Source organism: Oncorhynchus keta, unplaced genomic scaffold (assembly GCF_023373465.1).
Source record: "Oncorhynchus keta strain PuntledgeMale-10-30-2019 unplaced genomic scaffold, Oket_V2 Un_scaffold_9243_pilon_pilon, whole genome shotgun sequence".
In the NCBI taxonomy this organism is placed as follows: Eukaryota; Metazoa; Chordata; class Actinopteri; order Salmoniformes; family Salmonidae; genus Oncorhynchus; species Oncorhynchus keta.
The window spans coordinates 238,052-265,000 of record NW_026291013.1 but is presented as its reverse complement, the minus strand read 5'-3'; the positions used below and the strand labels follow the sequence as shown (position 1 = coordinate 265,000).

General features: G+C 48.2%; 1 protein-coding gene across 2 annotated transcripts in view; it reads left to right on the top strand.

Annotated features, from left to right (window-relative positions):
• Window positions 1-26,949, top strand: part of homer2 (homer scaffold protein 2) — a 113,119-nt gene that overhangs the window by 46,969 nt on the left and 39,201 nt on the right. For both annotated transcript variants that reach the window (XM_052517656.1, XM_052517657.1), the window contains exon 2: window positions 20,050-20,181. In XM_052517656.1, the coding sequence (XP_052373616.1) occupies window positions 20,080-20,181 (102 nt within the window). In that variant the 5' untranslated portion in view covers window positions 20,050-20,079. The remainder of the gene's footprint in view (window positions 1-20,049; window positions 20,182-26,949) is intronic.

The following is a 26,949-nucleotide window of genomic DNA, read 5'->3' as shown; positions in this document are numbered from 1 at the left end:
CTCTTCTCTCTTCTTCCTCTTCCTCTTCTCTCTGTCTCCCTCTTCCTCTTCTCTCTGTCTCCTCTTCCTCTTCTCTCTTCCTCTTCTCTCTGTCTCCCTCTTCCTCTTCTCTCTGTCTCTCTGTCTTCCTCTCTTCCTCTTCTCTGTCTCCTCTTCTCTCTGTCTTCTTCCTCTTCTCTCTGTCTCCCTCTTCTTCTTCTCTCTTCCTCTCTCTGTCTCCCTCTTCTCTCTGTCTCCCTCTTCCTCTTCTCTCTGTCTTCCTCTTCCTCTTCTCTCTGTCTCCCTCTTCCTCTTCTCTCTGTCTTCCTCTTCCTCTTCTCTCTGTCTTCCTCTTCCTCTTCTCTCTGTCTCCCTCTTCCTCTTCTCTCTGTCTTCCTCTTCCTCTTCTCTCTGTCTTCCTCTTCTCTCTGTCTCCCTCTTCCTCTTCTCTCTGTCTTCCTCTTCCTCTTCTCTCTGTCTCCCTCTTCCTCTTCTCTCTGTCTCCCTCTTCTCTCTGTCTCCCTCTTCCTCTTCTCTCTGTCTTCCTCTTCTCTCTGTCTTCCTCTTCCTCTTCTCTCTGTCTTCCTCTTCTCTCTGTCTCCCTCTTCCTCTTCTCTCTGTCTCCCTCTTCCTCTTCTCTCTGTCTCCCTCTTCCTCTTCTCTCTGTCTCCCTCTTCCTCTTCTCTCTGTCTTCCTCTTCTCCTCTTCTCTCTGTCTCCCTCTTCCTCTTCTCTCTGTCTCCCTCTTCCTCTTCTCTCTGTCTCCCTCTTCCTCTTCTCTCTGTCTTCCTCTTCCTCTTCTCTCTGTCTCCCTCTTCCTCTTCTCTCTGTCTCCCTCTTCCTCTTCTCTCTGTCTTCCTCTTCCTCTTCTCTCTGTCTCCCTCTTCCTCTTCTCTCTGTCTCCCTCTTCCTCTTCTCTCTGTCTCCCTCTTCCTCTTCTCTCTGTCTCCCTCTTCCTCTTCTCTCTGTCTCCCTCTTCCTCTTCTCTCTGTCTCCCTCTTCCTCTTCTCTCTGTCTCCCTCTTCCTCTTCTCTCTGTCTTCCTCTTCCTCTTCTCTCTGTCTCCCTCTTCCTCTTCTCTCTGTCTCCCTCTTCCTCTTCTCTCTGTCTCCCTCTTCCTCTTCTCTCTGTCTCCCTCTTCCTCTTCTCTCTGTCTCCCTCTTCCTCTTCTCTCTGTCTTCCTCTTCCTCTTCTCTCTGTCTTCCTCTTCCTCTTCTCTCTGTCTCCCTCTTCCTCTTCTCTCTGTCTCCCTCTTCCTCTTCTCTCTGTCTCCCTCTTCCTCTTCTCTCTGTCTTCCTCTTCCTCTTCTCTCTGTCTTCCTCTTCCTCTTCTCTCTGTCTCCCTCTTCCTCTTCTCTCTGTCTTCCTCTTCTCTCTTTCTCTTCTCTCTCTGTCTTCCTCTTCTCTCTGTCTTCCTCTTCCTCTTCTCTCTGTCTTCTTTCTGTCTTCCTCTTCCTCTCTGTCTCCCTCTTCCTCTTCTCTCTGTCTCCCTCTTCCTCTTCTCTCTGTCTTCCTCTTCCTCTTCTCTCTGTCTCCCTCTTCCTCTTCTCTCTGTCTCCCTCTTCTCTCTGTCTTCCTCTTCTCTCTGTCTCCCTTCTTCTGTCTCTGTCTTCTCTCTGTCTCTCTGTCTCTTCCTCTTCTCTCTCTCTCTCTGTCTCCTCTTCTCTCTGTCTCCCTCTTCCTCTTCTCTCTGTCTTCCTCTTCCTGTCTTCTCTCTGTCTTCCTCTTCCTCTTCTCTCTGTCTCCCTCTTCCTCTTCTCTCTGTCTCCCTCTTCCTCTTCTCTCTGTCTCCCTCTTCCTCTTCTCTCTTCCTCTTCTCTGTCTCCTCTTCTCTCTGTCTCCCTCTTCCTCTTCTCTCTGTCTTCCTCTTCTCTCTGTCTTCCTCTTCTCTCTGTCTCCCTCTTCCTCTTCTCTCTGTCTTCCTCTTCTCTCTGTCTCCCTCTTCTCTCTGTCTTCCTCTTCTCTCTGTCTTCCTCTTCTCTCTGTCTTCTCCCTCTTCTCTCTGTCTTCCTCTTCTCTCTGTCTTCCTCTTCCTCTTCTCTCTGTCTTCCTCTTCTCTCTGTCTTCTCTCTCTCTTCCTCTTCTCTCTGTCTTCCTCTTCTCTCTGTCTCCCTCTTCTCTCTGTCTTCCTCTTCTCTCTGTCTTCCTCTTCTCTCTGTCTCCCTCTTCCTCTGTCTCTCTGTCTTCCTCTTCTCTCTGTCTTCCTCTTCCTCTTCTCTCTGTCTTCCTCTTCTCTCTGTCTCCCTCTTCCTCTTCCTCTTCTCTCTGTCTCCCTCTTCCTCTTCTCATCTCTTCATCCCTTCATATGAAGAGGATGAACAGTGTTTGGGTCATCACCATGCTAATGTGGGGTGGAGACCTGACACACACACACACACAACTCTCCCCCCTCTCTCTCTCTCTCTCTTTCTCTTTCTCTCTCTCCTCTGTCTCTCTGGGTGGGTAATTTCAGATTTGGGAAGACATTAATATTGTATCTCTCTGAGATAGCCGCCCTACACAGTTGAAATGAGAAACTAAGATAGGAGGGTGTTGTGTCTCTCTCTCCCCCTGCATGTGTTTGATCAGGTTTATTGAGACCGACTACTCCAGTTACATTAACACATACAACCATGACATGTCAGAGATCTTAGACACATACTGAATACAACCATGACATGTCAGAGATCTTACACACATACTGAATACAACCATGACATGTCAGAGATCTTACACACATACTGAATACAACCATGACATGTCAGAGATCTTACACACATACTGAATACAACCATGACATGTCAGAGATCTTAGACACAGACTGAATACAACCATGACATGTCAGAGATCTTACACACATACTGAATACAACCATGACATGTCAGAGATCTTAGACACATACTGAATACAACCATGACATGTCAGAGATCTTACACACATACTGAATACAACCATGACATGTCAGAGATCTTACACACATACTGAATACAACCATGACATGTCAGAGATCTTACACACATACTGAATACAACCATGACATGTCAGAGATCTTAGACACACAGAGAGAGATACAACTGAAGACTGAATCTCCTTAATTCCCTGTGAACGTACCGGTCTTCTATCAGGGACTTGGGATGAGTCCCACATGGCGCACGATTCCCTATCTAGTGCACTACTTCATAATCACATTTAATTGGTCGCGTACCTATTTCATTTTTTTTTAAATTTAGCCTTTATTTAACGAGGGAAGTCTGTTAAGAACAAATTCTTATTTACAAAGATGGCCTACTCCCCCTAAAACCTGGACGACGCTGGGCCAATTGGGTGCCGCCCTATGGGACTCCTAATCACGGCCGGATGTGATACAGCCTAGATTCGAACCAGGGACTGTAGTGACATCTCTTGCACTGAGACCCCTGCGCCACTCAGATGTTATCGCAGGTGCAGAGTAATGCTGGTGTTTCTAGCTCCAACAGTGTAGTAATGTTGGTGTTTCTGTCTCCAACAGTGTAGTAATGCTGGTGTTTCTGTCTCCAACAGTGTAGTAATGCTGGTGTTTCTGTCTCCAACAGTGTAGTAATGTTGGTGTTTCTGTCTCCAACAGTGTAGTAATGCTGGTGTTTCTGTCTCCAACAGTGTAGTAATGCTGGTGTTTCTAGCTCCAACAGTGTAGTAATGCTGGTGTTTCTGTCTCCAACAGTGTAGTAATGCTGGTGTTTCTGTCTCCAACAGTGTAGTAATGCTGGTGTTTCTATCTCCAACAGTGTGGTAATGTTGGTGTTTCTGTCTCCAACAGTGTAGTAATGCTGGTGTTTCTGTCTCCAACAGTGTAGTAATGCTGGTGTTTCTAGCTCCAACAGTGTTTGCTGGTGTTTCTCTCCAACAGTGTGGTATCTCCAACAGTGTAAATGTGGTGTTTCTAGCTCCAACAGTGCGGTAATGTTGGTGTTTCTATCTCCAACAGTGTGGTAATGTTGGTGTTTCTGTCTCCAACAGTGCAGTAATGTTGGTGTTTCTATCTCCAACAGTGTAGTAATGCTGGTGTTTCTAGCTCCAACAGTGTAGTAATGCTGGTGTTTCTGTCTCCAACAGTGTAGTAATGCTGGTGTTTCTGTCTCCAACAGTGCAGTAATGCTGGTGTTTCTGTCTCCAACAGTGTAGTAATGCTGGTGTTTCTATCTCCAACAGTGTAGTAATGTTGGTGTTTCTGTCTCCAACAGTGTAGTAATGCTGGTGTTTCTGTCTCCAACAGTGTAGTAATGCTGGTGTTTCTATCTCCAACAGTGTAGTAATGCTGGTGTTTCTGTCTCCAACAGTGTAGTAATGCTGGTGTTTCTGTCTCCAACAGTGTAGTAATGCTGGTGTTTCTGTCTCCAACAGTGTAGTAATGCTGGTGTTTCTAGCTCCAACAGTGCTAATGCTGGTGTTTCTGTCTCCAACAGTGTAGTAATGTTGGTGTTTCTGTCTCCAACAGTGTAGTAATGCTGGTGTTTCTAGCTCCAACAGTGTAGTAATGTTGGTGTTTCTGTCTCCAACAGTGTAGTAATGTTGGTGTTTCTGTCTCCAACAGTGTAGTAATGCTGGTGTTTCTGTCTCCAACAGTGTAGTAATGTTGGTGTTTCTGTCTCCAACAGTGTAGTAATGCTGGTGTTTCTGTCTCCAACAGTGTAGTAATGCTGGTGTTTCTGTCTCCAACAGTGTAGTAATGTTGGTGTTTCTGTCTCCAACAGTGCAGTAATGCTGGTGTTTCTAGCTCCAACAGTGTAGTAATGCTGGTGTTTCTAGCTCCAACAGTGTAGTAATGCTGGTGTTTCTGTCTCCAACAGTGTAGTAATGCTGGTGTTTCTGTCTCCAACAGTGTAGTAATGCTGGTGTTTCTGTCTCCAACAGTGTAGTAATGCTGGTGTTTCTGTCTCCAACAGTGTAGTAATGCTGGTGTTTCTGTCTCCAACAGTGTAGTAATGTTGGTGTTTCTGTCTCCAACAGTGTAGTAATGCTGGTGTTTCTGTCTCCAACAGTGTAGTAATGCTGGTGTTTCTGTCTCCAACAGTGTGGTAATGCTGGTGTTTCTGTCTCCAACAGTGTAGTAATGCTGGTGTTTATGTCTCCAACAGTGTAGTAATGCTGGTGTTTATGTCTCCAACAGTGTAGTAATGCTGGTGTTTATGTCTCCAACAGTGTAGTAATGCTGGTGTTTCTGTCTCCAACAGTGTAGTAATGCTGGTGTTTATGTCTCCAACAGTGTAGTAATGCTGGTGTTTCTAGCTCCAACAGTGTAGTAATGCTGGTGTTTCTGTCTCCAGCAGTGTAGTAATGCTGGTGTTTCTGTCTCCAACAGTGTAGTAATGCTGGTGTTTCTGTCTCCAACAGTGCAGTAATGCTGGTGTTTCTAGTGTTAATGCTGGTGTTTCTTCAACAGTGTAGTAATGATGGTGTTTCTGTCTCCAACAGTGTAGTAATGCTGGTGTTTCTGTCTCCAACAGTGTAGTAATGCTGGTGTTTCTAGCTCCAACAGTACGGTAATGCTGGTGTTTCTGTCTCCAACAGTGTAGTAATGCTGGTGTTTCTGTCTCCAACAGTGTAGTAATGCTGGTGTTTCTGTCTCCAACAGTGTAGTAATGCTGGTGTTTCTGTCTCCAACAGTGTAGTAATGCTGGTGTTTCTGTCTCCAACAGTGTAGTAATGCTGGTGTTTCTGTCTCCAACAGTGTAGTAATGCTGGTGTTTCTGTCTCCAACAGTGTAGTAATGCTGGTGTTTCTGTCTCCAACAGTGTAGTAATGCTGGTGTTTCTGTCTCCAACAGTGTAGTAATGCTGGTGTTTCTGTCTCCAACAGTGTAGTAATGCTGGTGTTTCTAGCTTCAACAGTGTAGTAATGATGGTGTTTCTGTCTCCAACAGTGTAGTAATGCTGGTGTTTCTGTCTCCAACAGTGTAGTAATGCTGGTGTTTCTAGCTCCAACAGTACGGTAATGCTGGTGTTTCTGTCTCCAACAGTGTAGTAATGCTGGTGTTTCTGTCTCCAACAGTGTAGTAATGCTGGTGTTTCTAGCTCCAACAGTGGAGTAATGCTGGTGTTTCTGTCTCCAACAGTGTAGTAATGCTGGTGTTTCTAGCTCCAACAGTGCAGTAATGCTGGTGTTTCTGTCTCCAACAGTGTAGTAATGCTGGTGTTTATGTCTCCAACAGTGTAGTAATGCTGGTGTTTCTGTCTCCAACAGTGTAGTAATGCTGGTGTTTCTGTCTCCAACAGTGTAGTAATGCTGGTGTTTCTAGCTCCAACAGTACAGTAATGCTGGTGTTTCTGTCTCCAACAGTGTAGTAATGCTGGTGTTTATGTCTCCAGCAGTGTAGTAATGCTGGTGTTTCTGTCTCCAACAGTGTAGTAATGCTGGTGTTTCTGTCTCCAACAGTGCAGTAATGCTGGTGTTTCTAGCTCCAACAGTGTAGTAATGATGGTGTTTCTATCTCCAACAGTGTAGTAATGCTGGTGTTTCTGTCTCCAACAGTGTAGTAATGCTGGTCTTTCTGTCTCCAACAGTGTAGTAATGCTGGTGTTTCTAGCTCCAACAGTGTAGTAATGCTGGTGTTTATGTCTCCAGCAGTGTAGTAATGCTGGTGTTTCTGTCTCCAACAGTGTAGTAATGCTGGTGTTTCTGTCTCCAACAGTGTAGTAATGCTGGTGTTTCTGTCTCCAACAGTGTAGTAATGCTGGTGTTTCTAGCTCCAACAGTGCAGTAATGCTGGTGTTTCTGTCTCCAACAGTGTAGTAATGCTGGTGTTTCTGTCTCCAACAGTGTAGTAATGCTGGTGTTTCTGTCTCCAACAGTGTAGTAATGCTGGTGTTTCTGTCTCCAACAGTGTAGTAATGCTGGTGTTTCTAGTTTCCAACAGTGTAGTAATGCTGGTGTTTCTGTCTCCAACAGTGTAGTAATGCTGGTGTTTCTGTCTCCAACAGTGTAGTAATGCTGGTGTTTCTAGCTCCAACAGTGTAGTAATGCTGGTGTTTCTGTAGCTCCAACAGTGTAGTAATGCTGGTGTTTCTGTCTCCAACAGTGTAGTAATGCTGGTGTTTCTGTTGTTAATGCTGGTGTTTCTAGCTCCAACAGTGTAGTAATGCTGGTGTTTCTGTCTCCAACAGTGTAGTAATGCTGGTGTTTCTAGCTCCAGTACCAGAGTCCTGTGTGTGGAAGAGACAGTGTAGTAATGCTGGTGTTTCTAGCTCCAACAGTGTAGTAATGCTGGTGTTTCTAGCTCCAACAGTGTAGTAATGCTGGTGTTTCTAGCTCCAACAGTGTAGTAATGCTGGTGTTTCTAGCTCCAACAGTGTAGTAATGCTGGTGTTTCTGTCTCCAACAGTGTAGTAATGCTGGTGTTTCTAGCTCCAGTACCAGAGTCCTGTGTGTGTAAGAGACAGTGTAGTAATGCTGGTGTTTCTAGCTCCAGTACCAGAGTCCTGTGTGTGTAAGAGACAGTGTAGTAATGCTGGTGTTTCTGTCTCCAACAGTGTAGTAATGCTGGTGTTTCTGTCTCCAACAGTGTAGTAATGCTGGTGTTTCTAGCTCCAGTACCAGAGTCCTGTGTGTGTAAGAGACAGTGTAGTAATGCTGGTGTTTCTAGCTCCAGTACCAGAGTCCTGTGTGTGTAAGAGACAGTGTAGTAATGCTGGTGTTTCTAGCTCCAGTACCAGAGTCCTGTGTGTGGAAGAGACAGTGTAGACAGTATATGAATAAAAACATGTTTTACAGCCGTAGTTATAGAGGATGAGCCACAACTAGGGAACGAGGGACCATAGGGGACCAGGGACCGTGGGACCAGGGACCGTAGGGGACCAGGGACCATAGGGGGTAGGGGACCAGGGACCATAGGGGGTAGGGGACCATAGGGGACCAGGGACCATAGGGGGTAGGGGACCAGGGACATAGGGGGTAGGGGACCATAGTGGGCAGGGGACCAGGGACCATAGGGGACCAGGGACCATAGGGGGTAGGGGACCGTAGGGGACCAGGGACCATAGGGGGTAGGGGACCAGGGACCATAGGGGGTAGGGGACCAGGGACCGTAGGGGACCGTAGGAGACTAGGGACCATAGGGGGTAGGAGGGCAGGAGGGGGGAGAATAGGAGGGTAGGAGGGTGGAGAATGGTAGGGGGGAGGGGAGAATAGGAGGGTAGGGGGGGAATAGGAGGGTAGGGGTAGAGGGTAGGAGGGGGAGAATAGGAGGGTAGGGGTAGAGGGTAGGAGGGGGAGAATAGGAGGGTAGGGGTAGAGGGTAGTGGGGGGAGAATAGGAGGGTAGGGGTAGAGGGTAGGAGGGGGAGGGTAGGAGGGTAGGGGCAGAGGATAGGAGGGTAGGAGGGTAGAGGATAGGAGGGTAAGAGGGGGAGAATAGGAGGGTAGAGGATAGGAGGGTAGGGGTAGAGGATAGGAGGGTAGGAGGGGGGACAATAGGAGGGTAGGGGTAGAGGATAGGAGGGTGGTAGGGGTAGAGGATAGGAGGGTAGGAGGGGGGAGGGTAGGGGTAGGGACCGCGGACGCCAGGACAGCGGAGTCAATCACCACCTTCCGGAGACACCTGAAACCCCACCTCTTTAAGGAATACCTTGGATAGGATAAAGTAATCCTTCTCACCCCCCGCCCCTTAAAAGATTTAGATGCACTATTGTAAAGTGGCTGTTCCACTGGATGTCATAAGGTGAATGCACCAATTTGTAAGTCGCTCTGGATAAGAGCGTCTGCTAAATGACTTAAATGTAAATGTAATGTAATGGGTAGAGGATAGGAGGGGGTGGAAGATAGGAGGGGGAGGATAGCGGGGAGGATACGAGGGGGAAGATAAGGGGGAGGATAGGATGGGTGGAGGGTTTGAGGGAGGAGGATAGAATGGGTGGAGGGTAGGAGGGGTAGAGGGTGAGAGGGGTGGAGGGGAGAGGATTGAATGGGTAGGAGGGGGGAGGATAGGAGGGTAGGAGGCGGACGATAGGAGGGTAGGAGGATGGGAGGGTAGGAGGCGGACGATAGGAGGGTAGGAGGATGGGAGGGTAGGAGGATGGGAGGGTAGGAGGATGGCAGGTTAGGAGGATAGGAGGATAGGGGGAGAGGATAGGACGGTAGGAGGGCGAGGATAGGATAGGAGGGCGAGGATAGGAGGGCGAGGATAGGAGGGAGAGGATAGGAGGGAGAGGATAGGAGGGGGAGGATAGGAGGGAGAGGATAGGAGGGTGAGGATAGGAGGGAGAGGATAGGAGGAGGAGGATAGGAGGGCGAGGATAGTAGGAGGGGGGAGGATGGTTGTGTGCATGCGTAGAAAACATACATGCGAATTTCAAATTCTTTGACCTCTCAGAGAGGGTCTTCCTCGACCCCTAGCAACAGTCACCTCTGGAAAACCTTGACAACAAGCTGAGCTGTGTCTCTAAAGCATGTCAGTAAAGGTTGTTGTCTAACTCCCCGTCTCTTCAAGTTCTCTTGTCTGACGTTGTGTTTTACAGAGCCTTTTATTGGAAATACAAAGCTCTGGGGATTTGTCATGCATGTCTGATTTGGACAGTGTTCTGAGCTCTCAGTGAGGTGTGAGGGTGTGAGGTCTGAGCTCTGGAAAGAAAGATAAGTGTTAGCTCCTCGGTAGAGAGGGAGATGGGGTGGTGAGGGAAATATAAAAAGAAGGGAGAGACAGGGAGAGGAGGAGAGAGACAGGATGATGAGGGAGAGGGAGAGGCAGGAGGATGAGGGAGAGACAGGGAGAGGAGGAGAGAGACAGGATGATGAGGGAGAGGGAGAGACAGGATGATGAGGGAGAGGCCGGGAGAGGCAGGAGGGTGAGGGGGAGGCAGGATGATGAGGGAGAGACAGGGAGAGGCAGGAGGATGAGGGAGAGGCAGGAGGATGAGGGAGAGGCAGGGGGATGAGGGAGAGGCAGGGGGATGAGGGAGAGGCAGGGGGATGAGGGTGAGGCAGGGAGAGACAGGAGGGTGAGGCAGGGAGAGACAGGAGGGTGAGGCAGGGAGAGACAGGAGGGTGAGGCAGGGAGAGACAGGAGGGTGAGGCAGGGAGAGACAGGAGGGTGAGGCAGGGAGAGACAGGAGGGTGAGGGGGAGGCAGGAGGGTGAGGGAGAGGCAGGGAGAGACAGGAGGGGGAGGCAGGAGGATGAGGGAGAGGCAGGAGGATGAGGGAGAGGCAGGAGGATGAGGGAGAGGCAGGAGGATGAGGGAGAGGCAGGAGGATGAGGGAGAGGCAGGAGGATGAGGGAGAGGCAGGAGGATGAGGGAGAGGCAGGGAGAGACAGGAGGGGGAGGCAGGAGGATGAGGGAGAGGCAGGAGGATGAGGGAGAGGCAGGAGGATGAGGGAGAGGCAGGAGGGTGAGGGAGAGGCAGGAGGGTGAGGGGTAGAGATGGGGGTTGAGGGGTAGAGATGGGGGTTGAGGGGTAGAGATGGGGGTTGAGGAAGAGATGGAGGGGAAAGAGGGAGACGGGTGATAATGGGGAGGGAGGGAGGGAGAGAGAGGAGGAAGAATGAGAGGAGGACAGCGGTTGTCAGTTATTCCTAGTCCTAATTTTGGAGCAGGGCCATGTTGCTATGAGACAAGGGGTGCATAGTAATTAACATGTCTTGTGTTGTCTCTTAATTGTTGGGATCAGTTCTCTGTGCTGCTCCGAGACAGAGAGAGTGGGACAAAGAATGTTTTCTTTGTTTAGGAGTGTTTGAGGGTGGGTGTTCTCGTGTGTGTGTGTGTGTGTGTGTGTGTGTGTGTGTGTGTGGGGTGGTGGGTCGAGTCCCAACTAGAACGGTTTGAGTCTCGAGTCGAGTCCCAACTAGAACGGTTTGAGTCTCGAGTCGAGTCCCAACTAGAACGGTTTGAGTCTCGAGTCGAGTCCCAACTAGAACGGTTTGAGTCTCGAGTCGAGTCCCAACTAGAACGTTTTGAGTCTCGAGTCGAGTCCCAACTAGAATGGTTTGAGTCTCGAGTCGAGTCCCAACTAGAACGGTTTGAGTCTCGAGTCGAGTCCCAACTAGAACGTTTTGAGTCTCGAGTCGAGTCCAAGTCGTAGGTTTTTTTCAAGTAAAATAAACGACACATTCAAATAGCTTGTTCAATTACACATCTGTGTCTATGTATTGATGCTACCAGACAGACATTCTCATTATTTTGTTTTCAACATATTTTGAATACGTCATAATACATTTGAACAGATTCCAAATGCAGCTTCATCTCCATTTCATATTGAAGACGAGGAGGTCTGGTCTAGTAATTGTTGCCTCATTGCTGCTGAGCTTCAAGGTCAACAGTTCATATCCTGGATCCCCAAACAGTTTGTAGAGCTGCGTATTTACTATGAGTATTTACTATGAGTATTTACTATGAGTATTTACTATGCGTATTTACTATGAGTATTTACTATGCGTATTTACTATGAGTATTTACTATGAGTATTTACTATGAGTATTTACTATGAGTATTTACTATGAGTATTTACTATGCGTATTTACTATGAGTATTTACTATGAGTATTTACTATGATTTACTATGAGTATTTACTATGAGTATTTACTATGAGTATTTACTATGCGTATTTACTATGCGTATTTACTATGAGTATTTACTATGAGTATTTACTATGAGTATTTACTATGAGTATTTACTATGAGTATTTACTATGAGTATTTACTATGAGTATTTACTATGAGTATTTACTATGCGTATTTACTATGCGTATTTACTATGAGTATTTACTATGCGTATTTACTATGAGTATTTACTATGCGTATTTACTATGCGTATTTACTATGCGTATTTACTATGCGTATTTACTATGAGTATTTACTATGAGTATTTACTATGAGTATTTACTATGCGTATTTACTATGCGTATTTACTATGCGTATTTACTATGAGTATTTACTATGAGTATTTACTATGCGTATTTACTATGCGTATTTACTATGAGTATTTACTATGAGTATTTACTATGAGTATTTACTATGAGTATTTACTATGAGTATTTACTATGAGTATTTACTATGAGTATTTACTATTTACTTGAGTATTTACGTATTTACTATGAGTATTTACTATGCCAATCCTCTCTCCCTCCAATTGAGTATTTACTGCACAACCCAATGGATTTGTGCTGCACCAGATCCTGCTGCACCAGATCCTATCGCACCAGATCCCCGCGCCCCCACCCCCAAGGGAGAGGTTTGCGACCCCGGTGCACAACCCCCACCCCACCCCACCCCCAAGGGGTGGTTCACCCCGGTTCACAACCCCCCCCCACCCCCAAAGGGGAGGTTCGCGACCCCGGTTCACAACCCCCCACCCCACCCCCCCCCAAGGGGTGGTTCGCGACCCCGGTGCACAACCCCCCACCCCACCCCACCCCACCCCCAAAGGGAGGTTCGCGACCCCGGTTCACAACCCCCCCACCCCACCCCACCCCACCCCCAAAGGGGAGGTTCGCGACCCCGGTTCACAACCCCCCACCCCACCCCACCCCCAAGGGGGTGGTTCACAACCCCCCACCCCACCCCACCCCCAAGGGGTGGTTCGACCCCGGTGCACAACCCCCCCCCCCCCCCCCCCCCCAAAGGGGTGGTTCGCGACCCCGGTGCACAACCCCCCACCCCACCCCACCCCCTCGCTGCCCAAATGTAGCCTGCCATTGGAGCCATAAACAGCGACGCATTTTCAAACTGCAGGACACCGACGTAAACTACATTTTGAGATGGAAGTCATTCATGTTAGCAGCCAATATCAACTAGGGATATGATGTCACTTCTCTGGGGTCCAACAGGATAATACACCCTACCTTTCCTGTATGCAGTGGAGATTGAAAGACAAGGAAAGCACAGTCTGTCTGCAACTTGCCTGTCACTTTGGAGGGCCTGCCTGCCTGCCTGCCCACCCGCCCGCCCGCCCACCCACCCACCCGCCCGCCCACCCACCCGCCCACCCTCATCCTCCTGCCTCTCCTAGTGTGATGTTACAGCTGTCTTCAGACATACAGCCAGTAACCAGCCAAACTAGGTCTGTCTGAAATATGAACGTGATCAATGAATTAGCCGGGTAGACTAACGTTATCGTTCTGGCCGAGATGTGTCCGTAGTGGATTGATAAACTGTGTGGATAACTTTCTGTAATGATGGGTCATTTAAACGTAGGCATATTGGAGAAAATGAAACGAGAGCTGTTGTCTGGACTCATCTGACTCATCTGGGTCTGTTGTCTGGAGACTCATCTGGAGACTCATCTGGGTCTGTTGTCTGGAGACTCATCTGGAGACTCATCTGGGTCTGTTGTCTGGAGACTCATCTGGTCTGAGACTCATCTGGGTCTGTTGTCTGGAGACTCATCTGGAGACTCATCTGGATCTGTTGTCTGGAGACTCATCTGGAGACTCATCTGGGTCTGTTGTCTGGAGACTCATCTGGAGACTCATCTGGAGACTCATCTGGATCTGTTGTCTGGAGACTCATCTGGAGACTCATCTGGAGACTCATCTGGATCTGTTGTCTGAGACTCATCTGGAGACTCATCTGGAGACTCATCTGGGTCTGTTGTCTGGAGACTCATCTGGGTCTGGTCTGGAGACTCATCTGGAGACTCATCTGGGTCTGTTGTCTGGAGACTCATCTGGAGACTCATCTGGAGACTCATCTGGGTCTGTTGTCTGGAGACTCATCTGGAGACTCATCTGGGTCTGTTGTCTGGAGACTCATCTGGATCTGTTGTCTGGAGACTCATCTGGAGACTCTGTCTGTTGTCTGTCATCTGGAGACTCATCTGGGTCTGTTGTCTGGAGACTCATCTCACTCTGGGTCTGTTGTCTGGAGACTCATCTGGAGACTCATCTGGATCTGTTGTCTGGAGACTCATCTGGAGACTCATCTGGAGACTCATCTGGGTCTGTTGTCTGGAGACTCATCTGGAGACTCATCTGGATCTGTTGTCTGGAGACTCATCTGGGTCTGTTGTCTGGAGACTCATCTGGAGACTCATCTGGTCTGCTGTCTGGAGACTCATCTGGATCTGTTGTCTGGAGACTCATCTGGATCTGTTGTCTGGAGACTCATCTGGAGACTCATCTCATCTGGATCTGTTGTCTGGAGACTCATCTGGAGACTCATCTGGAGACTCATCTGGAGACTCTGTCTGGAGACTCATCTGGAGACTCATCTGGATCTGCTGTCTGGAGACTCATCTGGAGACTCATCTGGATCTGCTGTCTGGAGACTCATCTGGGTCTGGTCTGGAGACTCATCTGGAGACTCATCTGGTCTGTTGTCTGGAGACTCATCTGGAGACTCATCTGGATCTGCTGTCTGGAGACTCATCTGGAGACTCATCTGGAGACAAATCTCTGGAGACTCAAAATCTGGATCTGTTGTCTGTCTGGAGACTCATCTGGACTGTCAGTCTGAGACTCATCTGGAGTGCTGTCAGGAGACTCATCTGGAGACTCATCTGGATCTGGTGTCTGGAGACTCATCTGGAGAGACTCATCTGGAATTCTGGTCTGTGTCTGAGACTCATCTGGAGACTCATCTGGGTCTGTTGTCTGGAGACTCATCTGGGATCAAAAAATGTCTGGAGACTCATCTGGAGTTTCATACTCATCTGGACCCAGGTCTGAGAACATCTGGAGACTCTCTGTCACCTGTCTGGAGACTCATCTGACACTCATCTGGATCTGCTGAGGAGACTCATCTGTGCATTTCTGGAGACTCATCTGGTCTGTTGTCTGAGACTCATCTGGTCTGTTGTCTGGAGATCATCTGGGTCTGTTGTCTGGAGACTCATCTGGAGACTCATCTGGATCTGCTGTCTGGAACTCATCTGGAGACTGCATCTGAGACTCATCTGGCTGTTGTCTGGAGACTCATCTGGAGACTGGGCATCATCTGTCTGGTGACTCATCTGGATCTCTGTTGTGTCTGGAGAAAATCTGGACTCATCTGGATTTCTGGAGTCATCTGGAGACTCATCTGATCAGTGTCAAAGACTCAAAGTCCTCAAGTCTGGAGTCTCCCAGTCTCAAGTCATCTGAATGTGTGACTGAGTCATCTGGAGACTCATCTGGGGTCTGTGTTGTCAGACACACCTGGGACTCTTCTGGGTCTGTTGTCAGTAGATTATTCATCTATATCAGTTTCATCAATCATCGCTGAACCATCAAAACTCATCTGGCTCTGTCTGTTGTCTGCCCTCATCAGACTCATCTGGAGACTGTTGTCTGGAGACTCATTCTGTATGTCTATCTGGAGACTCATCTGATCCTGCTCCTCTGGAGACTCATCTGGGTACTGTTGTCTGGAGACTCAGGAACCCATCTATCAGACCAGAACCCTATTCCCTATCTGTTGTCTATAGACTCATCTGGAACCCATTCTGGATCTGTGGAGACTCACTATAGACCAGAAGAATCTGGATCTGAGTCTGTCATCTGGAGACCTCTATCTGGTGACTGTCTGGCTTTTCTGTGTCTGTCATCTGGACTATAGAGACTCATCTGGGCCTATTCCCTGGAGACTCATCTATAGACCATCTGGCCCTATTCCTCATCTGGATACTACTTCTGGAGACTTTCTGCTGTCTGGAGTCTGGTACTACTGATAGACCATCTGGCTATTCCTCTGGGACTCATCTGGAGACCATCATCCTGCCTATCATCTGGGTGGACTGTTGTCTGGAGACTCATCTGGAGACCATCTGAGACTCATTCTGGATATGTTGTCTACTATAGACTCATCCTATTCCATCTGGGTCTGTTGTCTGGAGACTCATCTGGATCATATCTGTGGTACTCACTGGTCATCTGCCCTGACCTGTATTGTATCTGGATCTGTCTAGACTCATCCCTATTCTATATAGTCTACACTCATCTGGGTCTGTTGTCAGAGACTCATCTATTCATCTGGATCTAGTGGTCTAGACTCATCTGGAGACCATCTGGAGACTCTATCCTGGAGACTCATCTGGAGTTGTCTGGAGACTCATCTGGAGACCAGGGTCCTGTCAGGAGACTCATCTGGAGACTCATCTATCTTAGACTGTCTGGACTCATCTGGAGACTCATCTATGCTACAGGAGACTCATCTGGCCTGTTGTCTGGACAGCTCATCTGGTATGCTGTCTGGAGACTCACTGTAGACCATCTGGATCTGCTGTCTGGAGACTCCTCATCTGGGACTCATCTGGAGACTCATCTGGGTCTGTTGTCAGACTCATCTGGGGATCTGCTGTCTGGAGACTCATCTGGAAACATCTGGGTCTGTTGTCTGGAGACTCATCTGGAGACTCATCTGGATCAGTGGGCTGTCTGGACACGTCATACTGGACATCAGACTCATCTGGGTCTGTGTGTCTGTGACTCATCTGTCTGTGTGTCTGTGTCTGACTCATCTGTGTGTCTGTCATCTGTGTGTGGGTCTGTTGTCTGGAGACTCATCTGGAGACTCATCTGGTCTGTTGTCTGAGACTCATCTGGATCTGTTCCTCTGGAAGACTCATCTGCTCTCATCTGGACTCATCTGGAGACTCATCTGGAACTCATCTGGGTCTGCTTCTGGAGACTCATCTGGAGACTCATCTGGATCTGAGACTCATCTTCTGTTGTCTGGAGACTCATCTGGAGTCTATCATCAGGTACTCATTGGAATCTCTTTCTCTGGAGACTCATCTGGATCTGTTGTCTGATCTGGAGACTCAGAAGGTCTGTTGTTAACTCATCTGAAGTGTCTGGGTTTATTTTAGTTGTTTCTGGAGACTCATCTGGAGACTCATCTGGACTTTCTGGAGACTCATCTGATTTCTGATGTCTGGAACTCATCTGAGCTTGATCTGGGACTCATCTGGTCTGTTGTCTGAAGACTCAACTGGTCTAGCTGTCAGACTTCTGGGTCTTGTCTGGAGACTCACTGAGATTATATCTGTGTCTGGAGACTCATCTGAAGACTCAGAGGGACCCTGGGTTCCAATATCTGGAACTCTCTGGTTTACTGGAGAATCATCTGGAGACCCCTATTGCCATGCAAATCTGGAGCCCAGTCTGGAGGTTCATCCCAAACTCATTCTGGAGTTTCTGGAGACTCATCTGGATCTGGTCTGGATACTCAACTGTGGACCATCTGGTTTCCCAAACTGGCCTATTGGAGACAGTTTCCCTGGACTGTCATCCAAACTGGTTTCCCAAACTGGCTGCCTCACTGGGTGTCTGGAGACTCATCCCAAACTGGTTTCCCTATACTGGCTGCCCACTGGTACTCCTATGGACCAAACTGGCTGCCACTGAGGATTCCCATATGGTTTCCCAAACTGGCTGACCATCTGGGTCTGAGTACTATTCTGGTTTCCCATAACTGGAGCCCTATCTGAGTGTCCCAAACTGGTTTCCCAAATCTGGCTGCCCACTGAGACTGACTGGTTTCCCAAACTACTCATCTGAGACTCATCTGGTTTGCCAAACTGGGTGCCATCTGGAGTGGTTTCCCTAAACTGGGCCCTGAGGGAACTATCTGGGTCCTATTCCCATCTGGTTTCCCAAGACTCATGGAGACTATCTGGATCTGAGTCCCAGAATCTGGTTTTCAAACTGGCTGACCATCTGGAGAGCCCAAACTGGTTTCCCAAACTGGCTGCCAGACTCATCTGGAGTCTCAAACTGGTTTCCCAACTCATCTGGTTTCCCAGACTCATCTGGCTGCCAACTGAGGAGTCTATCTGGTTTCCCAAACTGGCTGCCCAGAGAGTCCCCCTATATGTTTCCCAAACTGGCTGCTAGACTGAGGAGTCCTGGTTATTCCATAGAGCCCATAGTGGTACTACTATAGACCCATCTGGCCCAGCAAGGCCCTACCCCTAGCTGCTCCAGTTTCCGTACTACCTTAGAGCAGGCACTATTCCTAATGCCACTATACCATTCCTAGGGGTACAACATAGAAGATTCCTCACTAGTGGTACATTTTCTAGACAGAGCCCTATTCCCTAAATGTATAGTAGCCCTGACCTTCACCAAGACCTTCCCAGTGGTACTACTACCCAGGCCCTAATGGGCTACAGCAGAGCCAACACAGTGTTCGGACTGGATATTCCCTTAGTGGCACTACTATAGAGCAGCAGCTGGCCAATAGACCAGGATTCCTGTTACAATTTTAAAAGTGGTACAAAGACAAAGCTCTATTCCATCACTACTGTTAAGATATAGCTGTTCCGTCACTACCGGCAGATAAAGCCATTCCGTCACTACCAGGCCCCCAACTAAAGCCATTGGTCACTACATGTAAAGCCATATCCGTCACTACCGGCAACATAAAGCCATTCCGTCTACTACCGGCAATTCCTTATGATAAAGTTATTCCGTCACTACCGGCAACATAAACCATTCCGTCACTATCGGCAACATAAAGCCATTCCGTCACTACCGGCAACATAAAGCCAATTCCGTCACTAGGCCGGCTAACATAAAGCTTCCGCACTGTACCGAGAAGGGGCTTCCCATTCCGTCACTTTACCAGCAGACATAAATCTATTCCGTCACTATCACGCAGTTCTAAAGTTTTTGGGCTGTCACTATCTGGCAACATAAAGCCGTTCCGTGCACTATATAGGGAATAGGGTGCCTTTTTGGGATACAGGCTTGGGAGTCGTAATGACCATTATAGGGGTCAGTGGGCTGTGTGGACACGTGCATACTGGACATAGTTGGAGGCAGTGTGTGTGTGTGTGTGTGTGTGTGTGTGTGTGTGTGTGTGTGTGTGTGTGTGTGTGTGTGTGTGTGTGTGTAGCAGAGACTCTGAAAGAAACCAATCTAATGGTCCTGATATTGCTCTGTTCCTCTTCAGATTACATAAAGCCTCCAGCTCTTTCTCTTGTCATTGTGTTACTATGGAAATGTTTATCTCTTTCTCTGGAGTTCAGAAGGGAAGGAGTCTGTTAATAACAGAAGTGGGGTTTATTTTAGTTTTTTTTGCCCAAAAAGCAAATTGAGTTATTTCACTTTTACTTTGATTTCTGATGCTGAATAAGAGCTTGATCTTTGGCCAGAGTTGTATTGTAGAAGCTAAACGGTTAGCTTCACTTCTGAATCTTGTACAAGAAGATTATTTTAGATGTGTGAGAGAATGAAATAGGGAGGGACCTACCTGAATTTGTCCAAAAGAAACTCTTGTTTTAGTGTTTGGACTAATGATTACACCCCAGGTGTGCACATGCAAAACTGTGGCCCACTGAGGTTTCCCAAACTGGTTTCCCAAACTGGTTTCCCAAACTGGTTTCCCAAACTGGCTGCCAACTGAGGAGTCCCAAACTGGTTTCCCAAACTGGCTGCCCACTGAGGTGTCCCAAACTGGTTTCCCAAACTTTTCCCAAACTGGCTGCCCACTGAGGTGTCCCAAACTGGTTTCCCAAACTGGCTGCCCACTGAGGTGTCCCAAACTGGTTTCCCAAACTGGCTGCCAACTGAGGTGTCCCAAACTGGTTTCCCAAACTGGCTGCCCACTGAGGTGTCCCAAACTGGTTTCCCAAACTGGCTGCCCACTGAAGTGTCCCAAACTGGTTTCCCAAACTGGCTGCCAACTGAGGTGTCCCAAACTGGTTTCCCAAACTGTGGCCCACTGTTTTGTGGCCCAAACTGGTTTCCCAAACTGGCTGCCCACTGAGGAGTCCCAAACTGGTTTCCCAAACTGGCTGCCCACTGAGGAGTCCCAAACTGGTTTCCCAAACTGGCTGCCAACTGAGGTGTCCCAAACTGGTTTCCCAAACTGGTTTCCCAAACTGGCTGCCAACTGAGGTGTCCCAAACTGGTTTCCCAAACTGGCTGCCAACTGAGGAGTCCCAAACTGGTTTCCCAAACTGGCTGCCAACTGAGGAGTCCCAAACTGGTTTCCCAAACTGGCTGCCCACTGAGGTGTCCCAAACTGGTTTCCCAAACTGTTTGTGCTTTGACCCGATTCCATGTCCCTGTGGCCCAGCAAGGCCCGTACCCCCTCAAGCTGCTCCAGGTATTTCCGTTGTGCCCTTGAGCAAGGCACTAACCCCCTCAAGCTGCTCCAGGGGCACCACCACATCTCCTACTAACGTGTCATTTCCTGTCTCCCTTCAGGTGATCATCAACAGCACCATCACCCCAAACATGACCTTCACCAAGACGTCCCAGAAGTTTGGCCAATGGGCTGACAGCAGAGCCAACACAGTGTTCGGACTGGGGTTCGCCTCCGAGCAGCAGCTGGCCAAGGTACTGATTTTCTGTTACAATTTTAAAAAGACAAAGCTATTCCATCACTACTGTTAACATAAAGCCATTCCGTCACTACCGGCAACATAAAGCCATTCCGTCACTACCGGCAACATAAAGCCATTCCGTCACTACCGGCAACATAAAGCCATTCCGTCACTACCGGCAACATAAAGCCATTCCGTCACTACCGGCAACATAAAGCCATTCCGTCACTACCGGCAACATAAAGCCATTCCGTCACTACCGGCAACATAAAGCCATTCCGTCACTACCGGCAACATAAAGCCATTCCGTCACTACCGGCAACATAAAGCCATTCCGTCACTACCGTTAACATAAAGCCATTCCGTCACTACCGGCAACATAAAGCCATTCCGTCACTACCGGCAACATAAAGCCATTCCGTCACTACCGGCAACATAAAGCCATTCCGTCACTACTGTTAACATAAAGCCGTTCCGTCACTACCGGCAACATAAAGCCATTCCGTCACTACCGGCAACATAAAGCCATTCCGTCACTACCGGCAACATAAAGCCATTCCGTCACTACCGGCAACATAAAGCCATTCCGTCACTACCGGCAACATAAAGCCATTCCGTCACTACTGTTAACATAAAGCCATTCCGTCACTACCGGCAACATAAAACCATTCCGTCACTACCGGCAACATAAAGCCATTCCGTCACTACCGGCAACATAAAACCATTCCGTCACTACCGGCAACATAAAGCCATTCCGTCACTACCGCAACATAAAGCCATTTCCGTCACTACCGGCAACATAAAGCCATTCTGTCACTACTGTTAAGATAAAGCCATTCCGTCACTACCGGCAACATAAAGCCATTCCGTCACTACCGGCAACATAAAGCCATTCCGTCACTACCGGCAACATAAAGCCATTCCGTCACTACCGGCAACATAAAGCCATTCCGTCAACATAAAACCATTCCGTCACTACCGGCAACATAAAGCCATTCCGTCACTACCGGCAACATAAAGCCATTCCGTCACTACCGGCAACATAAAGCCATTCCGTCACTACCGGCAACATAAAGCCATTCCGTCAACATAAAGCCATTCCGTCACTACCGGCAACATAAAGCCATTCCGTCACTACTGTTAACATAAAGCCATTCCGTCACTACCGGCAACATAAAGCCATTCCGTCACTACCGGCAACATAAAGCCATTCCGTCACTACCGGCAACATAAAGCCATTCCGTCACTACTGTTAAGATATAGCTGTTCCGTCACTACCGGCAACATAAAGCCATTCCGTCACTACTGTTAACATAAAGCCATTCCGTCACTACCGGCAACATAAAGCCATTCCGTCACTACCGGCAACATAAAGCCGTTCCGTCACTACCGGCAACATAAAGCCATTCCGTCACTACCGGCAACATAAAGCCATTCCGTCACTACTGTTAACATAAAGCCATTCCGTCACTACCGGCAACATAAAGCCATTCTGTCACTACCGTTAACATAAAGCCATTCCGTCACTACCGGCAACATAAAGCCATTCCGTCACTACCGGCAACATAAAGCCATTCCGTCACTACCGGCAACATAAAGCCATTCCGTCACTACCGGCAACATAAAGCCATTCCGTCACTACCGGCAACATAAAACCATTCCGTCACTACCGGCAACATAAAGCCATTCCGTCACTACCGGCAACATAAAGCCATTCCGTCACTACCATTCCGGCAACATAAAGCCATTCCGTCACTACCGGCAACATAAAGCCATTCCGTCACTACCGGCAACATAAAGCCATTCCGTCACTACCGGCAACATAAAGCCATTCCGTCACTACTGTTAACATAAAGCTGTTCCGTCACTACCGGCAACATAAAGCCATTCCGTCACTACCGGCAACATAAAGCCATTCCGTCACTACCGGCAACATAAAGCCATTCCGTCACTACTGTTAACATAAAGCCATTCCGTCACTACCGGCAACATAAAGCCATTCCGTCACTACTGTTAACATAAAGCCGTTCCGTCACTACCGGCAACATAAAGCCATTCCGTCACTACCGGCAACATAAAGCCATTCCGTCACTACCGGCAACATAAAGCCATTCCGTCACTACCGGCAACATAAAGCCATTCCGTCACTACTGTTAAGATATAGCCATTCCGTCACTACCGGCAACATAAAGCCATTTCGTCACTACCGGCAACATAAAGCCATTCCGTCACTACCGGCAACATAAAGCCATTCCGTCACTACCGGCAACATAAAGCCATTCCGTCACTACCGGCAACATAAAGCCATTCCGTCACTACCGGCAACATAAAGCCATTCCGTCATAAACATAAAGCCATTCCGTCACTACCGGCAACATAAAGCCATTCCGTCACTACCGGCAACATAAAGCCATTCCGTCACTACCATTCCGGCAACATAAAGCCATTCGTCAACATACCGGCAACATAAAGCCATTCCGTCACTACCGGCAACATAAAGCCATTCCGTCACTACCGTTAACATAAAGCCATTCCGTCACTACCGGCAACATAAAGCCATTCCGTCACTACCGGCAACATAAAGCCATTCCGTCACTACCGGCAACATAAAGCCATTCCGTCACTACCGGCAACATAAAGCCATTCCGTCACTACTGGCAAGATAAAGCATTCCGTCACTACCGGCAACATAAAGCCATTCCGTCACTACTGTTAACATAAAGCCATTCCGTCACTACCGGCAACATAAAGCCATTCCGTCACTACCGGCAACATAAAGCCATTCCGTCACTACCGGCAACATAAAACCATTCCGTCACTACCGGCAACATAAAGCCATTCCGTCACTACTGGCAACATAAAGCCATTCCGTCACTACCGGCAACATAAAGCCATTCCGTCACTACCGGCAACATAAAGCCATTCCGTCACTACCGGCAACATAAAGCCATTCCGTCACTACTGTTAACATAAAGCCATTCCGTCACTACCGGCAACATAAAGCCATTCCGTCACTACCGGCAACATAAAGCCATTCCGTCACTACCGGCAACATAAAGCCATTCCGTCACTACCGGCAACATAAAGCCATTCCGTCACTACCGGCAACATAAAGCCATTCCGTCACTACCGGCAACATAAAGCCATTCCGTCACTACCGGCAACATAAAGCCATTCCGTCACTACCGGCAACATAAAGCCATTCCGTCACTACCGGCAACATAAAGCCATTCCGTCACTACCGGCAACATAAAGCCATTCCGTCACTACCGGCAACATAAAGCCATTCCGTCACTACCGTGCACAACATAAAACCATTCCGTCACTACCGGCAACATAAAGCCATTCCGTCACTACCGGCAACATAAAACCATTCCGTCACTACCGGCAACATAAAAGCCTATTCCGTCACTACCGGCAACATAAAGCCATTCCGTCACTACCGGCAACATAAAGCCATTCCGTCACTACCGGCAACATAAAGCCATTCCGTCACTACCGGCAACATAAAGCCATTCCGTTCACTACCGGCAACATAAAGCCATTCCGTCACTATGGTGCAACATAAAACCATTCCGTCACTACCGGCAACATAAAGCCATTCCGTCACTACCGGCAACATAAAGCCATTCCGTCACTACCGGCAACATAAAGCCATTCCGTCACTACCGGCAACATAAAACCATTCCGTCACTACCGGCAACATAAAGCCATTCCGTCACTACCGGCAACATAAAGCCATTCCGTCACTACTGTTAAGATATGGCCATTCCGTCACTACCGGCAACATAAAGCCATTCCGTCACTACCGGCAACATAAAGCCATTCCGTCACTACCGGCAACATAAAGCCATTCCGTCACTACTGTTAAGATATAGCTGTTCCGTCACTACCTGGCAACATAAAGCCATTCCGTCACTACTGTTAACTATATAGCCATTCCGTCACTACCGGCAACATAAAGCCATTCCGTCACTACTGGCAACATAAAGCCATTCCGTCACTACCGGCAACATAAAGCCATTCCGTCACTACTGTTAACATAAAGCCATTCCGTCACTACCGTTAACATAAAGCCATTCTACCGGTCACTACCGGTTCCGCAACATAAAGCCATTCCGTCACTACCGGCAACATAAAGCCATTCCGTCACTATTCCGGTCAACAACATAAAGCCATTCCGTCACTACCGGCAACATAAAGCCATTCCGTCACTACCGGCAACATAAAGCCATTCCGTCACTACCGGCAACATAAAGCCATTCCGTCACTACCGGCAACATAAAGCCATTCCGTCACTAAGGCAACATAAAGCCGTTCCGTCACTACTGTTAAGCAACATAAAGCCATTCCGTCACTACCGGCAACATAAAGCCATTCCGTCACTACCGGCAACATAAAGCCATTCCGTCACTACCGGCAACATAAAGCCATTCCGTCACTACCGGCAACATAAAGCCATTCCGTCACTACCGGCAACATAAAGCCATTCCGTCACTACCGACAACATAAAGCCATTCCGTCACTACCGGCAACATAAAGCCATTCCGTCACTACCGGCAACATAAAGCCATTCCGTCACTACCGGCAACATAAAGCCATTCCGTCACTTACCGGCAACATAAAGCCATTCCGTCACTAGCAACATAAAGCCATTCCGTCACTACCGGCAACATAAAGCCATTCCGTCACTACCGGCAACATAAAACCATTCCGTCACTACCGGCAACATAAAACCATTCCGTCACTACCGTTAACATAAAGCCGTTCCGTCACTACCGGCAACATAAAGCCATTCCGTCACACTACGGCAACATAAAGCCATTCCGTCACTACTGGCAACATAAAGCCATTCCGTCACTACCGGCACCGGCAACATAAAGCCATTCCGTCACTACCGGGGGTAACATAAAGCCATTCCGTCACTACCGCAACATAAAGCCATTCCGTCACTACCGGCAACATAAAGCCATTCCGTCACTACCGGCAACATAAAGCCATTCCGTGACTACCGGCAACATAAAGCCATTCCGTCACTACCGGCAACATAAAGCCATTCCGTCACTACTTTAACATAAAGCCATTCCGGTCACTACCGGCAACATAAAACCATTCCGTCACTACCGGCAACATAAAGCCATTCCGTCACTACCGGCAACATAAAGCCATTCCGTCACTACCGGCAACATAAAGCCATTCCGTCACTACCGGCAACATAAAGCCATTCCGTCACTACCGGCAACATAAAGCCATTCCGTCACTACCGGCAACATAAAGCCATTCCGTCACTACCGGCAACATAAAGCCATTCCGTCACTACCGGCAACATAAAGCCATTCCGTCACTACCGGCAACATAAAGCCATTCCGTCACTACCGGCAACATAAAGCCATTCCGTCACTACCGGCAACATAAAGCCATTCCGTCACTACCGGCAACATAAAGCCATTCCGTCACTACCGGCAACATAAAGCCATTCCGTCACTACCGGCAACATAAAGCCATTCCGTCACTACCGGCAACATAAAGCCATTCCGTCACTACCGGCAACATAAAGCCATTCCGTCACTACCGGCAACATAAAGCCATTCCGTCACTACCGGCAACATAAAACCATTCCGTCACTACCGGCAACATAAAACCATTCCGTCACTACTTTAGACTAAGGTCTATAGGGTGACCGTGCAACATAAAACCATTCCGTCACTACCGGCAACATAAAGCCATTCCGTCACTACCGGACAACATAAAGCCATTCCGTCACTACCGGCAACATAAAGCCATTCCGTCACTACCGGCAACATAAAGCCATTCCGTCACTACCGGCAACATAAAGCCATTCCGTCACTACCGGCAACATAAAGCCATTCCGTCACTACCGGCAACATAAAGCCATTCCGTCACTACCGAACATAAAGCCATTCCGTCACTACCGGCAACATAAAGCCATTCCGTCACTACCGGCAACATAAAGCCATTCCGTCACTACCGGCAACATAAAGCCATTCCGTCACTACCGGCAACATAAAGCCATTCCGTCACTACCGGCAACATAAAGCCATTCCGTCACTACCGGCAACATAAAGCCATTCCGTCAACATAAAGCCATTCCGTCAACATAAAGCCATTCCGTCACTACCGGCAACATAAAGCCATTCCGTCAACATAAAGCCATTCCGTCAACATAAAGCCATTCCGTCACTACCTCTGTGTTTGTTTGGTCCAGTATTTGTTGTTGTTGTTTGGGAACCACCTTGGATATGAGTTGATTAATCATCTCATGGGATTTTATCCTTCACATATTTTACAATGAATAAATAGTAGATAGTCTAGTTTGTCCCTGAGCTCATCATGAGAGTAACTCACCTCATCTCCACCATGGTTACATCCCAACGGCACCCTATTCTCTTTATAGTGCACTACTTTAGACTAAGGTCTATAGGGGTGATGGTGCACTACTTTAGACTAAGGTCTATAGGGGTGATGGTGCACTACTTTAGACTAAGGTCTATAGGGGTGATGGTGCACTACTTTAGACTAAGGCCTATAGGGGTGATGGTGCACTACTTTAGACTAAGGCCTATAGGGGTGATGGTGCACTACTTTAGACTAAGGTCTATAGGGGTGATGGTGCACTACTTTAGACTAAGGCCTATAGGGGTGATGGTGCACTACTTTAGACTAAGGTCTATAGGGGTGATGGTGCACTACTTTAGACTAAGGTCTATAGGGGTGATGGTGCACTACTTTTGACTAAGGTCTATAGGGGTGATGGTGCACT